The sequence below is a fragment of the Onychostoma macrolepis genome, chromosome 13 (genome assembly GCF_012432095.1).
Source record: "Onychostoma macrolepis isolate SWU-2019 chromosome 13, ASM1243209v1, whole genome shotgun sequence".
Classification (NCBI taxonomy): domain Eukaryota; kingdom Metazoa; phylum Chordata; class Actinopteri; order Cypriniformes; family Cyprinidae; genus Onychostoma; species Onychostoma macrolepis.
This window is the reverse complement of record NC_081167.1, coordinates 26349937-26371865: the sequence shown is the minus strand read 5'-3', so window position 1 is coordinate 26371865 and position 21929 is coordinate 26349937. Positions and strand designations below refer to the sequence as shown.

Here is a 21929-nt window from a genome sequence, read left to right as displayed (position 1 = left end):
CTGCTTTTACCCTTGATAATAAACCACTTTGGATTTTATTGCTGTGAACAATAAAAAAAAAATGGTAGCATCGTAATGTTTACTCTATGCTGTTACAAAGTTATCAGCACAGTGAAGTTTTCCGTATATTTTTTTTACGTGACCTCATATTTACGATTTGACAGCAGACTAAAGCTTTCAATATGTCATTTTCAGTCAGGGATGAAAAATTCATATTTATCCAAACAAAAGGCACATTCACTTGTGCCTCAAGAGAGAACGTTTGAGCAAAAAGCTTATAAGGGGAAAAAAAAATAATGTAGGGTTTCTAAATATAATGAGATCAAATGTAGAGCAAACTGAAAGTTAAAAAAAAGTGTCAAAGTCTCAGATTGTGCTCAAATCTGAACAATATTTCCAAGTCTGAAATCAAAAGTCAAACATTTCAGTAAGAACTCCATTATTTTTCAATGAATTCATCAAATCAGTATTACAGCTGTATGCTCTTTCTGAATGTCAACAACTGTCTCATCTATTTACATTTTATTTTTGGAGGAATATGTTGGATGGATGGATGGATGGATGGATGGATGGATGGATGGATGGATGGATAGATAGATAGATAGATAAGAAATGGTCTTGATATTGATTTCAAATTCTTTTTAAGTCTCTCAAACTATGAAAGAGCAACCTAAAGAGCAATAAAAAGAGAATAGGAGATAAAAAAAACTGTCAAATGAGAAATTGATTGATATAAAGATGAAACATGATATGAGAAATGATCACCACAAATAATCAAGTGCAAGAAGTATACACCAGGATCACACAGTATTGTACATCAAATACATTTCACAGTATATAAACATACTTGTCAAATGCACATACTCACACATTGATATTCCCACTTCAAATGCACAACCAAACATCTACATGCAAGCTCACGCTCACACATACGCCAAACCCTGACACACACCCAGTTTGACACATCAAACAGTTGATTATAGCTGCGGTGAGAACAGATAGATACTAATGCTCTCATATTATCTAACATTATGATTATATAGAGCTGAGGACAGGTGTGTGTGTGTGTGTGTGAAGCCAAACAGCCGTTTGCAATCACTCCATGTAGCTTTGCAGCAGATAGAGGCACTCTGAATATTTAACGCAAGATTTATGAGTGAAACAAAAGCAAACAAAGACTCATTTAATATTCAAGCTAAACTAAATGCAACTTTCCCTCATTTATAAAGACAATTCAAGGCATGAGGGAGCGATAAAAGAGATGAAGCGAGAGAGAAGAAGAGAACTTGTATGAGAAGTGATGATGGGGTCTTATGACTGAGAATGAGAATAAAACCAGGTTGTTTTCCACCAACAACTTCTCCATTTGATTCTGTTGTTTTTGCGTAAATCATTAAGCGATCAAGTAAATTTACTGGATGGATGGATGGATGGATGGACGGATAGATAGATGATAGATAGATGATAGATAGATAGATAGATAGATAGATAGATAGATAGATAGATAGATAGATAGATAGATAGATAGATAGATAGATAGATAGATAGATAGATAGATAGATAGATAGATAGATGACTATCGGTGTAAGTCATGTGCACAAGTCACAGTCCTGCTATCTCTCTCTCCATCTCCAGGAAAGGAGAGGAAAGACAGAGTGAATAAGGAAAAGAGGGATGGGGTGCAGGACTCAATTATACATCAAAGCAGGGAATATGAGGAAAAAGAGAGAGAGAGAGACTGAAATACAGACACAGAGAGGAAGAATGAAACAGAAACAGGTAGGACAAAAAAACATACTAGATTAACTGATATCTGGTAAATGATTAACTTACCATCATTTACTCAGTTTCAGTCAATGACTTAATGATATGCTGTATATCATGCAAAACTATGACATGAGTTTTAACACTTTTTGTACTTCCTCAAAGTTGGACAGCTTGTGGTTGCAGTATGCTTTTGTTGTGTGCGTGAAAAATGTCTCCTTTTGTTCCTTGCGAGTTTTGATTGACATGAGGATGAGTGAATGATGACAGAATCGTCATTTCTGAGTGATTGAACTAGAAAATGTAAGCATTTACAAACACGGAAACTAATATCCACTAATAAATATAACTATCACAAACCACACAGCCAACATATATGAATGAATGAATGAATGATGCATTTATATAGCGCTTTTATTGTGTATTGCTATACACCCAAAGCGCTTTACAATCATGTGGGGAGTCTCTCCTCAACCACCACCAGTGTGCAGCATCCACTTGGATGTATATATATCATAGTCAAAAATCAGAATGAATTATACAATCTACAATCAATACCAGAAATGTAAGAAATTAAGTTTGCCATCTGAGTAAAAGTGCATTGATTTTACAGAGAGTGAGAAAACAATGAATTGATTAAAATGTCAAATTATATTTTGTGCAAATGCTGTATAATTCCAGAGCATTAATCTGAACCAAACCTCACCATCAGTAATGAGCTTTAAAAACCCACTGTATAATACGCTATCGTTCAAAAGTTTGTTTTTGTTTTCTTTATTAATAGTTTTATTCAGCAAGGATACATTATATTGATCAAAATTACAAAAAAAATAATAATTTCAAATAAATGCTGCCCTTTTGAACTTTCCTAAAGAATAATAATAATAATAATAATATAACACTAATACATTTATCATGGCTTCCACAAAGCTATTAACTAGCCCAACTGTTTTCAACACTGATAATAATAATACATTTTTTATAAGCATCAAATCAGCATTAGAATGATTTCTGAAGGATCGTGTGACACCGAAGACTGGAGGAATGATGCTGAAAATTCAGCTTTGATCAAAGGAATAAATTGCATTTTAAAATATGTTGAAATATTTTTTTACTGTATTTCTGATCAAATAAACGCAGCCTTGGTGCATCAGAGACTTCTTTCAAAAACCTTAAAGGTCTTAACCAAACCCAAACCTTTGTACGGTAGCGTATCTGTTCAAAACAGCATGAATACTTCTAATATACTAAACATTACAACATACTATTTTTGGAATTTTGCTTTAAAGTCTTTTCCTGCACAATGAATCAGACTCTTGAAAGAGAACTGCTTCCCACATAAATGAGCAGCCTGTGATTACGGCATAATTCTGCTCTGACTAATCTACATTGCACGTGTGCTACAGGAATGAATGTGAATGTGGTTTGGTTGATTCAAGCAGTACAGGCATGGAAGACTCTTTCTATCGCTCTCTGGTATGACAGGTGAGATTAGACTCCAAAAACTGCAAACACAAATCAAAGGTGCTCTTCATGCTCAAGCAGATACAGGACATAAAGAGAGGGAGGGAGAGTTTGATGGACAGGACGCAGGCGTTGTTAGTATTAGCCACTGAAGTGTAAATGATGTGTGCTAAACTGCAGCGAGATGAGTCTGCATCTGTGATATCTCACTAAATAGCCATCAAAACACACATGGACACACAAACATAGACAGAAACACACATACAGCATCATGATAATGCACACAAACCTCACAAATACCTTTAAAACACTTACAAACAACCTGTTCTCGATGTTGGCAGCATTTTAGATATCATAGATGCATTCCAACATGAACGTTGAGCTTATTTATGCTGTCTTCTGAGATCATTTTGGCCAAACTCAGAAAATATGATCACATATACAGCAATTTGCAGCGACAAAGCAATCAAAAGAAATGAAATTTCAATGATAGATGGCAGTTTAAGGCCACAAAGATCAAAGAGGCCACTGGTGATGTGACTGTTTTCACTAATTACTGTATCACTTGCATTGGTTTGGTTTCCATGTATGTTGTTCAATTTGACTCCCACTATCCATTATATATTCAAAAGTTCGGGGTCAATGGTCCTCACTGACTTTGACAGTACAGAAAAATACTACGGAAGTCAATGTGGAGCATCAAATGTCTGCTTACACACATTCTTCAAAATATATTCCTTAGTGTTCAGAAAAAGAAAGGTTTGGAACAAATTAGGACAATTTTTGGTTGAACCACAAATGTTTAATCATTAGATATGTTTCTTGAGCAAATTAGAATGATTTCTGAAGAATCATGCAACACTGAAGACTGGAGTACATTTTATTCCATTTGAAAATATATTCAAATAGAAAACAGTTATTTTAAATTGTAATAATATTTCCCAATATTACTGTTTTTCTGCATTTTTCATTAAATAAATACAGCCTTGGGGAGCATAAGAGACTCCAAAACACTAAAAAATACTAACAATCCCAAACTTCCGAATAATAGTGCATCATTCCAAGAGGATATCTGACATCCAGATATGAGGAAATTTGACATTTCTACAATAAAATAAGTAATATTGATCTCCCGACATTTCATAATAAACTAAGAAATAAAATAAATAATATCGATCTCTCTTGAATGCCAATTATTGCCCCAGGGTTGCCAAATCTGATCTATTGTATAAACACAAATGCTAAATAGTTGAATGTCTTTGAATGTCTTTCTGTCTTCCTTCACTTCTCTCTTATTCACTAGAGATGCAGGGAAAGTGCTCTCTCTTCCGTGTGTGTGTGTGTGTGTGTGTGTGTGTGTGTGTCTGTGTGCTTGTGTTCGTAATAGATTTCACTGAGAGTGACGGGAATAAAGCCTCCAGTTTACCGCTCCAGCAGTGAATTCCGTAATGACTGGCTGGGGAGAGCAATTCCCTTCCCTAAACATCCGCTGCTTTACATTTGGCAGGCAGTTTTCAAACAGATCAAGAGGCCATATCATCACTGTCCACCACAAATCTCCATTTCCCGCAGCTCCATTTTTTTTTTAACGTAAATTGAAAGCCGGCACACTCGCTCTTTGTCTTCTGGATGTTTGGCAGGTTTGGGAGTGAAAATAGTCAGTTTGGAAATATCATATTTTTTGTTCTGACAGGGCTGAACTCACCCTTCAAAATATTTATTAATACCATACGCTGCCCCCCAAAACAGTTATTAAGCTTGCCGCTGTATGACATGCAGCACTGGCCTCTATTATTACTAACAACCTTTGATTACATCTTGTTATATCGCAAATTCGTAATGTTCACAAATTTTCCCTATTCCTGTTATTCAGTGATCCAAGCCCTAGTGAGTGGCCTAGCTATATAGCAGTTTTGGACATAAATATGCTCCTGACACAAAAATAGTTCAAAATGGTAACTAAATCATGCTACTTTGTAAACTGTTAAAAATAAAGGTTCTTTATTGGCATCTTTGGTTCTATAAAGATCTTTTAACTTCTATGTAACCTTTCCAACCACAAAAGGTTCTTTATAGAGGAAAAAGGTTCTTTAGATTATTAAAATGTTCTTCAAGAACTACACACTGAAAGCATCTTTGGAGAACCAAAAATGGTTCTTCTATAGCATCCACCTTTATTTTTAAGAGTGTATGACACCACATTTTCAAAATCTAAGGCTGCATTGTACAGCACACTACATGTAATTCACAGATTAATTGCAGATTAATAACAGAATGCAATGCCTTCAAGTCCTTCAAGTCCTTTTTGAAGTTTCTGTGTACAAGCTTGGAAGTCATAACATGATGTGAAAAATAGGATAAAATGAGAAAATAGAGCAAATGAACGTGATGCTTTATCTGTGTATTTTATCATTCTTGTGTTGCCATGTGTTACTCTATATCAACACCACACAAAAACATACCGACATGCTGCTCACCGCCACAGAGGATCTCAACTCTCTCTGAAGTCAAACTGCAAATGCCAAGTGTGTTTACGTGTTTCTGCACATGAACAAGTGCCAATAAGTTCAAATTTGTGTGAACTAAAGCCAAAAATCTGCCAGTCAATCTAATACCAGAGTGATTCCACTATAAACACTCACAACAACAACAGTACGTTCATACAAATCTTTCAGTGTCATGCATGTCACTTTGCATAAAAGCTCTGCTAAATGTATAAAATATAGGCCAAAACCAAAAACTCACTTTTTGCAATGTACAGTATATGCAAAGAGAAATCATTCTGTATTCTGTGTCTTACACAATACAAGGTGCCCATTCTAACAATGGCACTGCCACTTGCACAGAGAAACACCCTTTCAAGGTGTAATGCCCTGCATTTACATAAATGTGAATAAATTTTCAATGAAGACACACACATTGTGCAGCTCTTCGGGTGATGATAAACTCTCAGGCACCTGCTCACTCTCACATGCAGAGTGTGATGTGTTCAGTCTATGACACACAGTGGCCTATTAATGAGCGTTGTTCATCATCTTTCATATTACACTACGCTTATAGCAAATCGATTTCTTAAAGGAATAGGTCACTCTTCAGCATATACAATCACCCTCACGCTTCAGGGTTGGCAAAATATTCAAAATTTAGTAGTCAGAAGGGGTTTTTCTTTTGGAAAACAATAAAATTACTTAATTTTATTCCCTAATAGAAAATTCAAAAAAATATGTTTCTTCTAAAATATGTAGTTTCAATACTATCAATATATTTAACAGCCATAAAACATATTTTAATTTGATAAAAATATATGCTGTCATTAAATGCTTGCTGATTTTAGTCCATCTTTTTGGTGTTTTTAAAAGAAGTATTTTATGCTTACAAAGGCTGAATTAATTTGATCAAAAATACAGCAAAAACAGTAATATTGTAGCAAATAACAAAACCGAATCAGTCTTCAGTGTCACATTATTCTTTAGACATCATTCTAATACATTGCTTTGATGCTCAAGAAACATTTCTTATCAGTGATGAAAACAGTTGCGTGCTTAACATTTTTGTGGAAACTAATACATTTTTTTCAGGATTACTTGATAAATACAAAGTTTAAATGAGCATTATTTATTTAAAATAGAAATAAATATCTTTACTGTTCACTTCTGATCAATGTAATGCATCTTTAATGAATACATTTTAATTTATTTTTAAAAAGCAGTAGTGTATATGCACATAAATTGAATTCAACAAACTGAATAGGATTGCAAGCCATTCTTAACTCAGATCTCAATAACATACAACCAGTGTCTTTCCTCATCACATTTAAATCAGACTCTCACACAATAGAATTCTCTTGCTATAGTGCTGTAGATTCAGCAGCTGTGGAGTGCCATTGCAGAATAACAGTGCAGTAAACACTGACACACACAACTGCATGCTTACATACACACACACACACGACTGTAAATTTAAGCAGCTTTATAACTGTCAGATGCAATCCTGTTCACCTGCTTTCCTTCCATAAGAAACCTCCCACAGTTACTGCCCAACAAATTACACTGCCAATTACAAGCCCATTCACACACAGTTCTTTGCTGCAGCCTGCTATGATACTCAACCTATTCACAAATCATTCTAGAAATGTTCTACATGAATAAATATTTTAATTTCATTGATGTTCTTGAAAGATTTCTTCTTAAAGCAACTTTAAAAAGGTAATATCGTACATTTTTGCTTCTTGTTTTCTGATTGGCTCAAAAAAAGATACAAAAACAATTGCTTAAAGGGGGTGTGCCCGAAGCATGAATCCATATTCAGAAAGACACGGGAAACACATAACGAATCTCGAAAGTGAAAGTGAAACTAAAAAGCAATCATGCATTCTAAAGCAGTTTCAATGCCAGGCATAATAGCGGCTCCCTGATGCCCGCAATTATATACAATACAGCATAATTACTGTAGTATAATTATATACAATACAGTATAATTAAAAGTATTGAAATATGTATTTTCCTCCCATCTCGTATTTATTCCCTTTAGGGGTTCCGTAGTACACGTCATTTTCTTTCCAAACACGGTATTGGGATGCGGTGGATTGCAGGGGGTACATGGGGTATGGTGGGGGGATCACGATGTCGGTTCAACATCGCAAAGTCTATCAGCCATCAGCGATGGACGATGGCATCGTCTATCGGCCCAACCCTACTTGACAGTGCAATTTACTATGCAGTCAATGGGACAGTCACAAGCCTCCCGGTTTTCATCTAAAATATCTTAAATTGTATTCCGAAGACGAACAAAGCTTTTACGGGTTTGGAACGACATGGGGGTAAGTGATTAATGACAAAATTTTCATTTTGGGGTGGAGTATCCCTTTAAAAACACCTTAATACAGAAATTAAAGCTGTTATCGTCTTTAACCTTTCCTGGGGGGAAAAAAAAAATCCTCTTTTTCATTCAAGTGTTTCCAGCTCTTCCTACCATCTTACACTATTCCTCACCTCCCACTCTGAGCAGTGATGTCAGGATAATCCCTGATTGGTGGAATACAGTTTGAGTGACAGATTGATGGAGTGATGCCACGGTGTGTTTTCACATGCCAAGAGAGGTCAGCGGAGGTAATGAGGGCATCAAAATACAGAAACAGACAGACTTAAACAGGAAAAGGTGGTTGGGGTGAATATATTTATACAGAATATATGATCCCTTTTATGGTGCTTTTTTGTTCTAGTAGCAAAATGCAAGTGTTCTATGAACATACAGACAAATTTCACCAAGCTGGTCAAAGCATTTCCTGCTTATTATTCACCTCAGATAAAATGACTGACCTGTCTGACCCATCTCTTTTGGACATGGCTTAAAGTTTAAGTAATTTTCTGACATGTATGTTTGTATGTTTGTAAATAATTACATTATTTGGATATTCTGTTTCTCTGTTGGACCATAATGATTATGGTTAAATTTGCTGCATGGTGTTTATTAATGCTGAATAAATTAAATTGCTACTTTAAGACACTAATGAAAATCACCATGTAGAATAATGTGAATTACAAATAAATTAAATGCATTGTAAAATATGTATAAATCATGTTGTGTGGTGTGTATTTATACTGATTAAATAAAAAACAATTCTGTAAATATATAAATTAAAATCACCATTTAGAATAATGTGAATTACCAATAAATGAAATAAATGCACTGCATATATATATATATATATATATATATATATTTTTATTTTTTTATGAACCTAAAATAAGCTTCATATTCATTACTTTGTGGTGAAATATGAATGTTTCAAATATTATGTTTCAAAAGAAATGATACAAGCTGCAACTTACAAGATGATTCAGTGATCTTAAAAGGTAAGAGAGACTCAACACTGAACAATCCAAATCTCTTTGAGTTTTCCACAGGACTGATGAAGAGCGAGAATTATGGGTAAGTGGCCAAACATGCGGGTCCTCCTCTGTCCTCCTAACTGCAGACAGCTTAATCATCAAGCCTCAGTAAACAACATCAGCTAAATACAGCTCTCTCGCTCACACTCGCTCACTCTCACCCTACTTTTATTTACTCAGAATGACAGATTGAAAAGAGAAAAAAAAAGAACTGTGGCTTTGAAGATTTGCTGTGGGGAGGAGTGTGGGATGTATATAGACACACAATATAAACATCAGCTGAGGTGTGTGTGTGTGTGTGCTGTGGAGAGAGAGAGAGATATGTCTACTTTACTCTACCAAATTACCTCATGTCAGGGATTAGAAGGGGACGGGCCAGACGGATGATGGGAAAAGGAGAGAGGGATAAGTTGAAGTTGGAAGAGTGCTGATAGACAGAGCAGAGGAGAGTGAGAGAAGGGGGGAGTCTGTTGATTTCAGTCGGGGTTGGTGAATATGACAAAAAAGAAAGAGATCTATAGAAATAAACAGAGTTCAAAAACATTCTCCGCATTCCAAACATATTTGCAACTCAAACTTTGAATAAGTCCTATCATAAGACATCATGAAATCATTGGTGTACAGTTCATTGTTTCAAGAAAATAGTTAAATAAAATAAAAAATTAATTAATTAAAACAACTAAATAAAATATTTATTTTGAAATATATAAACTGTTTTAAAATCAAAAAAATAAACTGAAATAAAACAACTTCAAAATTAAACAACATATAAAAATAAAATAAAATCAAACAGGATATTACAGTATAGAGAAGATAAATCACATTATAGAAGCAAAATAGGATGTGAATGCCACTGCAAGTTTATTTTGAGAATTGAATTGTTATACATTACCTCTGGTATTTGAACAGCATAAGGCTGGTTGAGAAATGATGGTGCATTGTCATTTACATCTCCGATCTGAATGTTCACTGTATTCTTGACGACCTAAAAAGCATTTAAATAAAAATAAAAAATGCATACAATTAAATCAAATAACAAATAACTTTCTGCTAATTCTACATTGGATTTCATAGATTAAAAAGATTAGTTAGTTTATAATTAAAACTAGAAAAGTTAAAACTATAAAATAAAATAATGGTTTTAAATAAGAAATTACACAACCATTAAAAAGTCTGGAGTCAGTAAAAGTCCCTTATGCACACCAAGGCTGCATTTATTTGATCAAAATATAGTAAAAACAGTAACATTGAGAAATATTATTACAATAAAAAAAAAATACATTTGAAAATATTTTAAAAAGTAATTTATTCCTGTAATGCTAAGCTGTATTTAGCCATTACTCAACGGGACATGATTCATCATTCTAAAATGCTGATATGGTGCTAAAGGAACATTTCTTATTATTATCATTGTTGGCAGTGCTTCACTTAGCCTTGTGGAATATCTTTGATATTATTATTTGATTTGCTTTTTTGAAGGAAAGTTCAAAAGAGCTGCATTTATTTGAAATTATTTTTTGTAATTATTATCAATGTTGAAAACAGTTGTTCTGCTTAATATTTTTGTGGAAACTTAAACTTTTTTCATGATTATTTAATGAATAGAAAGTTTAAGTGAACATCATTTTTTTTAATCTAATTCTTCTGTAACATTATAAATATATTTACTGTCCACTTTTGAAAAATTAAATGCATCCTTGCTGAATATAAGTATTCATTTCTTTACAAAAAAATCTGTACAGGCCTCAAACTTTTAAACGGTAATGGAAAGTTTAAAAACACAGAGCTTAGAGACAGATGGATGGGACAAATGGATAGATCGATGATCTCTAACTCACCCCTTGACTGTCACTGACTGAGAACTCCACCTGCATCTCTGACTTGGTCTGAAGACACAAACAGACAAACAAACAGCAGCATTAAATCACTAGCATCAGCTCCAGCTGGACAGTCATTCAATTCTTTCACCATTTGCTCATGGTTTTCCGCACCTCCCTGTCGAGCGGCTGTCTCAGCCACACAACCCCAGTCGTCTCCTGCACAGCGAAGTACCGCATGGCCTCTTCCCCGACCACACCGAAAATCAACGGCTCACCGTCCGGGTCGACCGCCTGCAGCTGAGTAATGGATGTACCTGAACACACACAATGGGCGATATTTCAGACAACATTACATCTTAAAGTGGTCATGAAAAGTTTTGACACAAAAGACTTGTTGCTCTTTGAAAGTATAAAGTCTTTCGGAGCTAAAAAAAAAAGAAGAAGAAGAAAAAAGTATTTATTGCAACTACGCTACTATGAAACAGCTCATCACAAACTTTTGCAACATTTCAGACAAAACAGACATTTTTTTTTTTAATATGTACTTTTGTCTTGTTTTCTAATATTTGCTAACTAGGTAATATAAGATATAGTTGTACAGCTGGATACAAACATTGCAGGTGGATATGACCTCATTAAAGGTAAATATGCTGGTAAATGTGAAACACATTTACACATATAAAGTAAACTAAACAGCCCAGCTTAGGTGTAAATATATCCAGCAGCGCAGGAGGCCACAAAGGATGAGTCACATTAAAAGGTGAAGTGTGTAATTTTTCTGATACTTTTAAAATGTCCCAGTTTAATATGCAGAGACAACTATAAGCTATTTGTAGGTTGGCAAGAGTGTGAACACTGTGACTTGTGTTTTGTTTTGTTTTGAACTTCTGCCGGAAGCAGTGAAGTGAGTTTGTTTGACAGGAGTTTGAAAGCTAAAATTAAGGCTGGACTATACAGCATTTAAAATCTGAATAGTTTTGGCATACACTAAACATCTCTGGATCACCAGAAAATTATTTTTTATTATTATTCTTAACGATTTTAACCATACTTTCTCGTATTAAATAAATTATATTTATGTTAAATAAATATATTTTTTTAAATGGTGTTTTATTTTTATTGCATTTTATACTTATAAACGTGCATTATCTGCAAGTAATTTGTTCAGAAGGCAACAGAAGGCAAAATAATCACCCTACTTAGTATTCGGAAGAGTCATTAGCATTAGAAGCATACTATGCAGGCAGCTAAAACAGAGACTGTGTGTTCATGAGAGTGTGAACGTGTGTATATGTGAGTGTTTGTAAAGTAGAAGCCAATTTTAAGTCATTCCAAACACAAAAAAAACCCACAGCAGATGCATGATAAATGAAAACAATATGCAATCTAAAATTGACTCAAAAAATTAAACATGTTTGATTTCCTCTGGCTAAATGAAATTATAGTCTGTAGCTAAAAAAAATTGGAATCTGTGCCTATTAAACACTATGATTTTCTTTGAAATCTGTCGACTCTGACTGCCCAAAATCTGACTTTCAGTAACTAGCATCAACTCCTAAGCTCATTACAAACTTTAGAAACTTTTCAGAGAAAAAAAAAAATGTGTAACTTTTTTTTTTCTAGTAAAACGTCACACTTAAGCCCGGTTCAGACTACACGATTTTTTTTTTGTCGGTTACGACAGTCGCTGTGTCAGATTATGCGATTTTGACTTCTAAAATCTTGTTGTGTCGTGAGCAAGCAAGTGTCACAGATGTGACAGAACTCTTCAAGGACGACCGGAAAAAATTAAACGTGCTAAACCCAGTTCAGACTCCACGATTTTTGCCAAATTTTGGCACGATCTGCTTGATGTAGGTGTTGTGGGGATTTGTAAATGACAATGGGCATTGCAGACGTGGGATCAGTTGATGTCCACCAGACGAGATGAAACAATTTGAATCTTGCATCCTGAAGCCCATTGTTGTTCATGAATCCCCACAACATCCTAAATCAAGCAGATCATGCCAAAATCATGCAGTCTGGGCCGGACTTTAAAACAACATAAATTTACTTGAGAAGATAAACTGCATGAGATATCCATCCTTGTTTTCAGAAAATATTTTCCAATTTGGTAATGTAATTTAAGATATAGTTATACAAGTGGATACAAACATTGCAAGTGGAAATTACGTCATTAATGGACATTGATAAATATGAGACATATATATATGCATATAAAATAAACTAAAAAGCCCAATTTGTGCAAATCAGGGCAAAATACAGTACTAGGTAAAAGATGTATAATATATTTCAGGCTTTAAATTGCACCTCATCTCACATGGGTTTCAATAGAAGAAAAAAAAATCTTAAAAGATTGAAACAAGTGAGGGTGATTAAATAATGGCAGAAAAGAACTGCTACTTTAAGTAAGACTTCCTCCAGATATTTTAATCTGATGCAAAGTTATGACCTTGAGACGCAGTTATTTTAATATTTCATTCTTTCTTCGTCTCATTAATCAAAATCTAAACAAAATAACCCCTTTAAATTAGGTTTTTCACCTCTTTATTCTCTCATTCCTCCTCTCAAACAGTCTCGATATCCCAAAACCTGCTACAATACAGCCAAACTAACAAAGACATCCTCTAAGCTCATTATACATCACACAACATGGAGTCTGTGTGTGTCTGGTAACAGGTGTGTGTTTATGAAGACACCTGGCGAGGGGGTCCCTGACTCATTCCAGCTTTAGTTCTGCTGACGGCGCCAGACGCCTAATGCTGCAAATCCTACATTAATGAGAAAGACCAACAAACAGATCAGGCCCAATCCCTTCCACAGCCATAAACACACACACAGACTCAGATTCAGACTCGTGAATACAAAAGCACTCACATACTGTACATATGGTGCTAGCAACACCAAGGCCTTGGGTTCAGTTCCCAGGGACAAAATGCATGCTTTAAAAGCAACTTTGGATAAAACCTCTGCCAAATGCAAAAATGTATGCATAAAGTCCAATAGCAATCAAGTCACACATGAGATATATCAAACGAAACTATACAAGTAGCTCTTTCATATCCAGACACACCCAGCAACTACAAAGGTCAATAAGTTAAACCACATGCACATACAATGTTTATTAATACACAATGCTGTGTGAAAGGGAGGTGAAAACACCTCTAATTAATGGGAGGATTTATGAACTGCGCTCTCTGTTTATAATGAGATTTATGCAAATTCTGATACTTTCAGTGTGAGTTATAATTTGGTTGAAGACGGTGCAAATTAAGCGTTTTACGTTACACTCGTTAATAATCAAGACTTCCCCCTCTATTTTCTCCTGTTTTTAGAGATGGAAGAATCCATCGTGTGTGGTCAGGAGAGGGAATGCTGAGTAACAAATAGCTGTTCTGGGTCAGTGATGTGTGTCTGTGCACAAAGGGATTGTGGGATGTGTTCAGAGGAAACTAAAATGTGTGTAAATGTCAATCTGCAAGACGAACTGTGGCTCTGTTTCAAAACCTAATGAGCTGCCTTGCCAAATGATTTTAGGAGCATTTGGCATTGGCATATCGCTAAGCTAACAACATGATAATCTAATAAAGCACAAAAACACATAACACAAAGAAATACTGTTTTGTTTCTAATTCTTCCGATAATATTTTTAACCGTACTTTTTGGTATTCCATGAATTATAATAGGCTAAATAAAATATAAAACAGTAAATTATACTAACTAAATGCAATGATTATATTTTATTTATATTTATAATCATATTACTATACAGTAAACTGAATTACTAAACATTTTTCACTTTGACCTCCATCTTTGACGTATATTTCAATCGTCGCAATGCATAATGGGATTGTGTTATATGCAACAAGACACTGTATAGCACAAAATACATAATACAAATAAATAGTTAAAAATAATTTTCAACTATTTTAATCATACTTTTTGGTTTTAAATGAATTATAGTAAATAAAACAAAAATATAATCAATTCTATTAAATAAATATAATGATTATACATGGTTACAAATATATTTTATAATATTTTATTTATATTTTTAACCATTTATAATAAATGTATTGTTATTTATATTTGTAAAAATTATTAGAAAAATTATATTTTTGAACATGTCTCAATTCGTCATCCATGTTTAATGGATTTATTCACTTTCTGCAATGCATTAAGGAATTGTGTTATCTGCAACCCTAAGCACAAAAATACAATATACTAAATATGTATTTATTTTAAATAATTGTAACCATACTTTTTGGTATTAATGTTGCATATTTATAATGTGTTTTAAATATTTTTATTTATTTTTAATTTAAATTCAATTAAATTTTAATTATTTAAATTCAATTATATTTCTCACTTTATTCCTCCATCTTCGATGGATTATTTCAGTTGTCGAAATGCATTATGATATCCCACTTCATAGCATTTGGAACAACATCAGAAGCACACTATGTAGGCAGCTCACTAGGTTTTGAAACAGAGCATGTGTGTTGGTACTGTATGTAACGAGTGTGTATGTGTGTTTATATGTAAGTATGTGTAAAGCAGTGACACTCACGTTCTTTCTGTTTCTCTCTGGCTCGGCTGATAGATGAAGCTATTTAGGCCACAGTGAGCCCAGTATTATGCTTATGACTGATACACTGCACATTAACACACCACACAGCCGAGAAGAACTGACAAGAGCAATGTGCCTGCGGACTCATCTATCTCTCTCTCTCTCTGTTGCAGTCACAGGCCCATCTCAGCAACTGTGTAGAATGTTTTATTTCAGAGAATGTAACTCATCTCGATGGCACAACACTGACCGGACAACACAAACAGATACTCCAAAACAAAACAACATTAAATCTGACTGCCACAGGTGATTAGAATGACACACAAACAGAAACATGAACATTTGTGAATTTTTGGGCATGGATCACCCAAAAATGCCATTTCTATCATCATGTAATGTCATCTCAAATCTGTATTCTTTCTTTCACAGAACACAAAATGCAAGATGTTCAGCAGAATGTGCAAGCTGCTCTTCTCCATAACACAAAATAAATACCGTCAAAGTCTGTCGAGGTCCAAAAAGGACAAAAAAGGACCGTGAAAGTAGTACATATGACTCATGAGTTATATTTTGAGTGTTCTGATGCCACACGATAGCTGTGTGTGAGATACGTCATTCAGTGATAATCTTTATGGTTTCAGAAGACTTGGAATATAGTGCATGAGTCATATGGGCTACTTGTGATACTGAATAACAATCTAAAGCCAATATATATATATATATATATATATATATATATATATATATATATATATATATATATAAAGATTTCAGTAAATACAGTAATTTTGTGAAACATTATTACAATAAAAAATGTTTTTACATTTTAATATGTAATTTAATCCTGTGATGTTCCAGTATTCTCTTCAGTGTCACATTATCCTTCAGAAATCATTCTAATATGCTGATTTGCTGCTCAATTATTATCGGTGCTCAATTATTAACATGGCTCTTATTATTCTAATAGATGAAAACCGTTTTATGCGGTGTAATATTTTTGCTGAAACATGATACATTTTTTAGAATCCTTTGATGAACGGAAAGTTCAAAAGAACAGCATTTATATGAAATATAAGTCTTTTGTAACATTGTAAATGTTTTTACTGTCACTTTTGATGTATCCGTGCTTCATAAATAACTAATTTACTTTTCTTTTTTTTTTTTTTATCTCACTACCCCCAAACTTTTGAAAAGTATATGTATTATGGTTTCCACAAAAATGTTAAGTAGCAAAAACATTTTACCTCTGATAATAATAAGAAAGGTTTCTCAAGCAACAAATCAGCATATTAGAATGAGACTACTTTCAAAAACATTTAAAATATTCTTAAAAATTTCTAACTTTTGAATGGCATATTCTATGGTGCTGAATGATTACCAGATTCATACTGTATATCAAGGTGTTTTACCTGGTTCTCCAATGCAGTATTACTGTACTATGATACCAGTACATGAATGAAATACACATTAATGGAAACTTCCAGATTCCAATGGAAGACATGTATAGGTGGGTAGCATGTGTGCGTGGGTAAAAAAAAACAAGAAAAAAACAGAAGGAGAATGAAAAATAGAGAGAGGGCGAGTATGAGATGTGATTGTGTAGAGATGCTGGCAGTCAAGTGTTTTATGTAGCTCCTGGTCTGTTGGAGAGGAGGCCGCCGGGGCCAGTAAATCAGCTCAGAGAGGGCATCCATCCCTGGGTAGATCAATAGACTTTCAGCCCCTGTGACTACACAAAAGCTCCTTTGGGGGCCCACAGGGGCCTGGGGTCACCACTCCACCATCACACCGCCAACTTTATTACTATCATCTCAACTGTAATGTTGTACTGCAATACAGAGACATACACACAAACAAACACACACACACTTCAGAGAAATATATTTGAGAACAAGTTTCTCCTAGACAGTGATGACAATAAAAGGAGAGAAAATGGAGAAAACATAGTCTGCAATTAAAGGTCACGTATCTCAATACATCTAGTCTGAAGACCAAATGATCTAAACTATGCTAAACACATTCATTTTATTGTTTTTTATTTTCTTATTATTATTATTCCAAGAAGGAATTTTAGAAGAAACACCTGAGAGAAAATGTATGAATGCAACACAGATAACTTCATTAAGTCTCATGAGCTCTGAAAGAGCAATGTCTGAGCAATAACATCAATAATTAATTCATATAAAAAATTGGTAAATTATTCAGGGTCAGTGTGAGAAAGTTTTGGGTCAGTTGATAGTGTTACGCATCCAGTTGGGCAGTGTTACATTTAACACCACCAGGACACATTACTGTTTTTCAAAAAATAATAGAATGTAACAAAACGCAGGGGTCTTGAAACACATTTTTAAAAACTAAAACTATTTTTAACTTGACATCCAATCTTAAAATGCAACACTTGGTGTGAGACATTGAAAAACGATAAGATGTAATGCAAAGATTTCCATTTGACACTAATATTTAACATCTACCAACACTTAATAAAAGAAATCAGGAGTATCCTGACATCTGAGTAAAATTGTGGGAGTTGGGGGATTTTTTAAAATCTGAAGATACATTCAAAAGTTTTTTTTTATTGTTGTTGGTTTTTTTTTGATGCAAAAGTGATCATAAAGTAACAAAATATTTTAATTTCAAATGAATCCTAAAACATTTATATATATATATATATATATATATATATATATATATATATATATATATATTAGAATGGCTTCTGAAGGATCATGTGACACTGAAGACTGGAGTAATGCCTGCTGAAAATTCACAGGAATAAACTGCATTGTAAAATATATTAAAATAGAAAAATACAGAAAAATACAGACAATATAAATAATATAAATAAAGAATAATAATAAAGAAATATAAATATTACTGTTTTTTCTGTGTTTTGAGCATAAGAGACTTCTTTTGAAAACTTTTGAGCGTATTTGTTACAAATTTGCCATTCTTCTAAAAAGAAATCTTAATGTTTAATAATAAAGAATACTTTGCTTCTGACAATTGATTAAAAAAAAATCTAAACCTCAGTGCCAGTGAAAATGTCGACAGAGCAGTAAAAAAAAAAATCTAAACTACTCACCCAAGGAAAAAAAAAAACTAATTTTTAATCTATTATATTATTGCCCAGCATGATTAATAATAAGACAGCGACATGAAGAGCACAGTTAAAGCGGAAAGCGCTCTATTACGTTATCTCATTGTCACTTAGTCCCGCGTACAATCACGCAGATATCATCAGTCTTTGCCCCGTCGAAAGCGCCGTCTCGCACGCAGGCGATAAACCGCACATGTTCCACGACTGCGACTCTGATACATGATTCACAGCCTCGAATTCATTACCCATTGTGTTAATGGCGGGTGTTTCATTAATAGGGCTGAACTGTAAATCAAAGAGGCTGTTAATTGGCTTTGTGTCATAATCTCCGTCTAAAGCTGTTCTTCATCCGTGTGCCCGTAATGTCTTAACGCCTGAGTTTCCTCTCCACTAATGAGCACAGGCACTGAAGCACAGGAGCCCTAATTTGTTTATGGGCTATTGAAAAAGGTTAGTCCCCCCCAGAGCATGAGTTATGGTACCCTCCCTAACGTGTTCAGGGAGGAGGTAAATACCATGAGCTGCATTTGTAGGGGAGAAAAGGTGTAAGCAGCATAAATGATTGATTTGAATGGAGTTGGTTTCAGTGTTGAATCCAGGCGATGTTAGGTCTCTCTCGGGGTGATCTGTGCAAATCTGTTTCTGCTCATGTTTTATGTGAGTGTATTTCCATGCATAATTTGACCTGCAATCCCGAGTTTATCCCGTTTGATAGACCCCTGAGGAGTCAACATAATCTAATCTGACCAAACCCCCTTCAGTGACTCGCTGTGCCCCAACCATAAATGACTTTAAATGTCAGAGTGGGTCTGATCCCTGTGAGGGTCCATTCACATCAGGAGTTTCTCTCATACACACACACACACACACACACACACACTCTGTTCCTCAACTTAGTGAGCTGCCTTTCTTCAAACCCTCTACAAAAGCAGCAACTGCACATGGAACAAACTAACACTATTAGACATATAACAACCCAAAATATTGGGTAAAACAATTATTTTAATTAAACAAATTGTATGTATACTATACACACACCATCAAAAGTTTGGGGTAGGTTTTAAGATTTTAAATTTGAGAAAGGAGTCTCTCATGCTCAAATTAAGAACAGTAATATTGTGAAATATTATTACAAATTATTTTATTTTATTTTATTATTTTATTTTAACATGCAATATAAGTGACACAAAGCTGAATTTTCAGCAGTCATTATTCCAGTCAGTCTAATATGCTATTTTGATGCTCAATAAACATTTAATAATAATATGTGCTTAATAATTTTGTGGAAACTGTGATACTTTTTTCATTGATTGAAAAAAATATTTTAAATATAAATCTTTTGTATCGGTCAAAATTTTGAATGAATGATTAAACATAACAACAACAACAACAATAGTCTAAATATATTTAATTATTTAAATATTTAATATGTATATAGAAGATAAGGAAGTAGTATTAAAATGAACTGAACTTTAAATAAATTCATATAATGGCAATAGATGTAATTGTAGGAAGTTTTTTAACCTTTTGAATGATGGGAAAATGTCTGAAGGTTTTATAGGACTATTTAGGATTATATAGAATTTTCTGTATTTAATACATTTCAGCTCAGCTCAGGGTGCAAGAACACTTAATTTCCCTGAATGCCACTACTTGCTAAATTTATTGTATTTTAAGTAATTTTCCGACTTTGAATTTCTATTCAAATTCCAATTTCACTTCCTGTGAGGCATGGCCAATTCAAGTCAAATCCATACTCATGAATTAAAAGCTAATTCTTCAATTCTGAATTTTGCCAGACCCTACTGTCTGGATATACCATGGTATAAATGGTAAAGCAGAATCACTATATGACACATTTCTATGTACTGTCATACCTTCCAGCCCTAGTCAGCACATTTACATACCAAGAGCCTGTCTCTCTCTCTGCGTGAGTGTGTGTGTGTGTTCCACAAAGGCACATTCGAGCACATCCAGACGGCTCATTTCCATGGATAAAGCTCCAGAGAGCACGCTGGGTCAGTCCCTCGGGAGAGCTATCAAACACTACTGATAAAGACTGTGTCAAATCACACCAGTACAAAAACACAGGGTTAAGTCCTAGACAGGGAAATTATAATCATCCAAAAACATTGCTAAAACAAAAGCTCCACAATGAAAAATAGTAAAACAGCTTTCGCTTGCTGTCAGCAACAGAAGTGGGGACTTGACTTGAGCTTTAAATTTCCCCTTCCGGATCCAATTAATTTTAGGAAGTAAATGAAGTGGTGGAAGGATTTTGCCAAATATTCATTTGGAAGTCTATTCACACAAGTAGCAACATGACAAAGCAAATTGCTAGAAAATGGCTACTGAAAATTTGTCCCAAAATTATTCAAGTGTAACACAAATTTCCATCAGTCTCTTAAAAGTTCACACACAAGAATTGCCAAGTAAATTAAAAGTAAACCTACGCTGTAAAACTGAATGAATAAATACATAAATTAATGCAAAAATATATTTTTTCTTATATATATATAAATGTTTATACTAAATATTTACTACATAGTAAATATTCAGTATAAACATTTAGATATTTATATAAAATTATAAGTTATTAACTTTAACAAATTGAAAAAAGGTAAAATTTATATAATTTACATTTACATAGATAGGGCCAGTTTTACTAACAGCTTGCGCCAGTACAAACCGTCTTTTGGCGTTAAAATATTACCGTCGGGTTTTACTAAAGACGTGCAGTCAAGAATTAGCACTGAAAAGGCGCAGACACAGTTATTTTTGCGCCTGACCTTATTGAATATGTATTTCTAGGAGTTTCCCTTTCAGACGCAACATTTATTGGAGGAGAGTATTCCAATGAATCACGCAGCGCGTTTTACTAACATTTGCGCTCATCAAATTACTGGTATTTGCACCATTATTTAATGCCCAAATAAAGCACATCTTAAACTATTTTGCACTTGAAATGGCTGCAATTATTGTTGCAGAGAACAGACAGCGTGTGGTAGAAGGGAGAGGATTTTTTCCACATGTATTAATTTATTTAGAAAGCAAGAAGAACACATTGTCCAAACATATTGTTTGCCAAACCATGTTATTTTTAATTTGCTTCAGGAAATAAAAGTCGACTTGGAACACCCAACTAGGAGTCACGCAATACCAGGTCTATCAAAACTTCTTGCAAACCTTCATTTTTTGGCCTCCGGTTCTTTTCAACGTACTGTGGCTTCTTTATTTCTTTATTTGCGACTACGCTAATTTGTGCTGCACTTGTTATATTGCGTTGGTCGATATGTAAATGAGATGTTGCGTCTGCAGTAAAT

At 34.1% G+C, this 21929-nt stretch overlaps 1 protein-coding gene across 1 annotated transcript in view; it reads right to left on the bottom strand.

Annotated features, from left to right (window-relative positions):
- Positions 1 to 21929, bottom strand: part of cdh23 (cadherin-related 23) — a 274516-nt gene that overhangs the window by 191470 nt on the left and 61117 nt on the right. Inside the window, exons 4-6 of the mRNA XM_058795349.1 lie at positions 11111 to 11253; positions 10958 to 11005; positions 10012 to 10104 (exon numbers count right to left, since the gene is read on the bottom strand). Coding sequence (XP_058651332.1) covers positions 10012 to 10104; positions 10958 to 11005; positions 11111 to 11253 — 284 coding nt within the window. The remainder of the gene's footprint in view (positions 1 to 10011; positions 10105 to 10957; positions 11006 to 11110; positions 11254 to 21929) is intronic.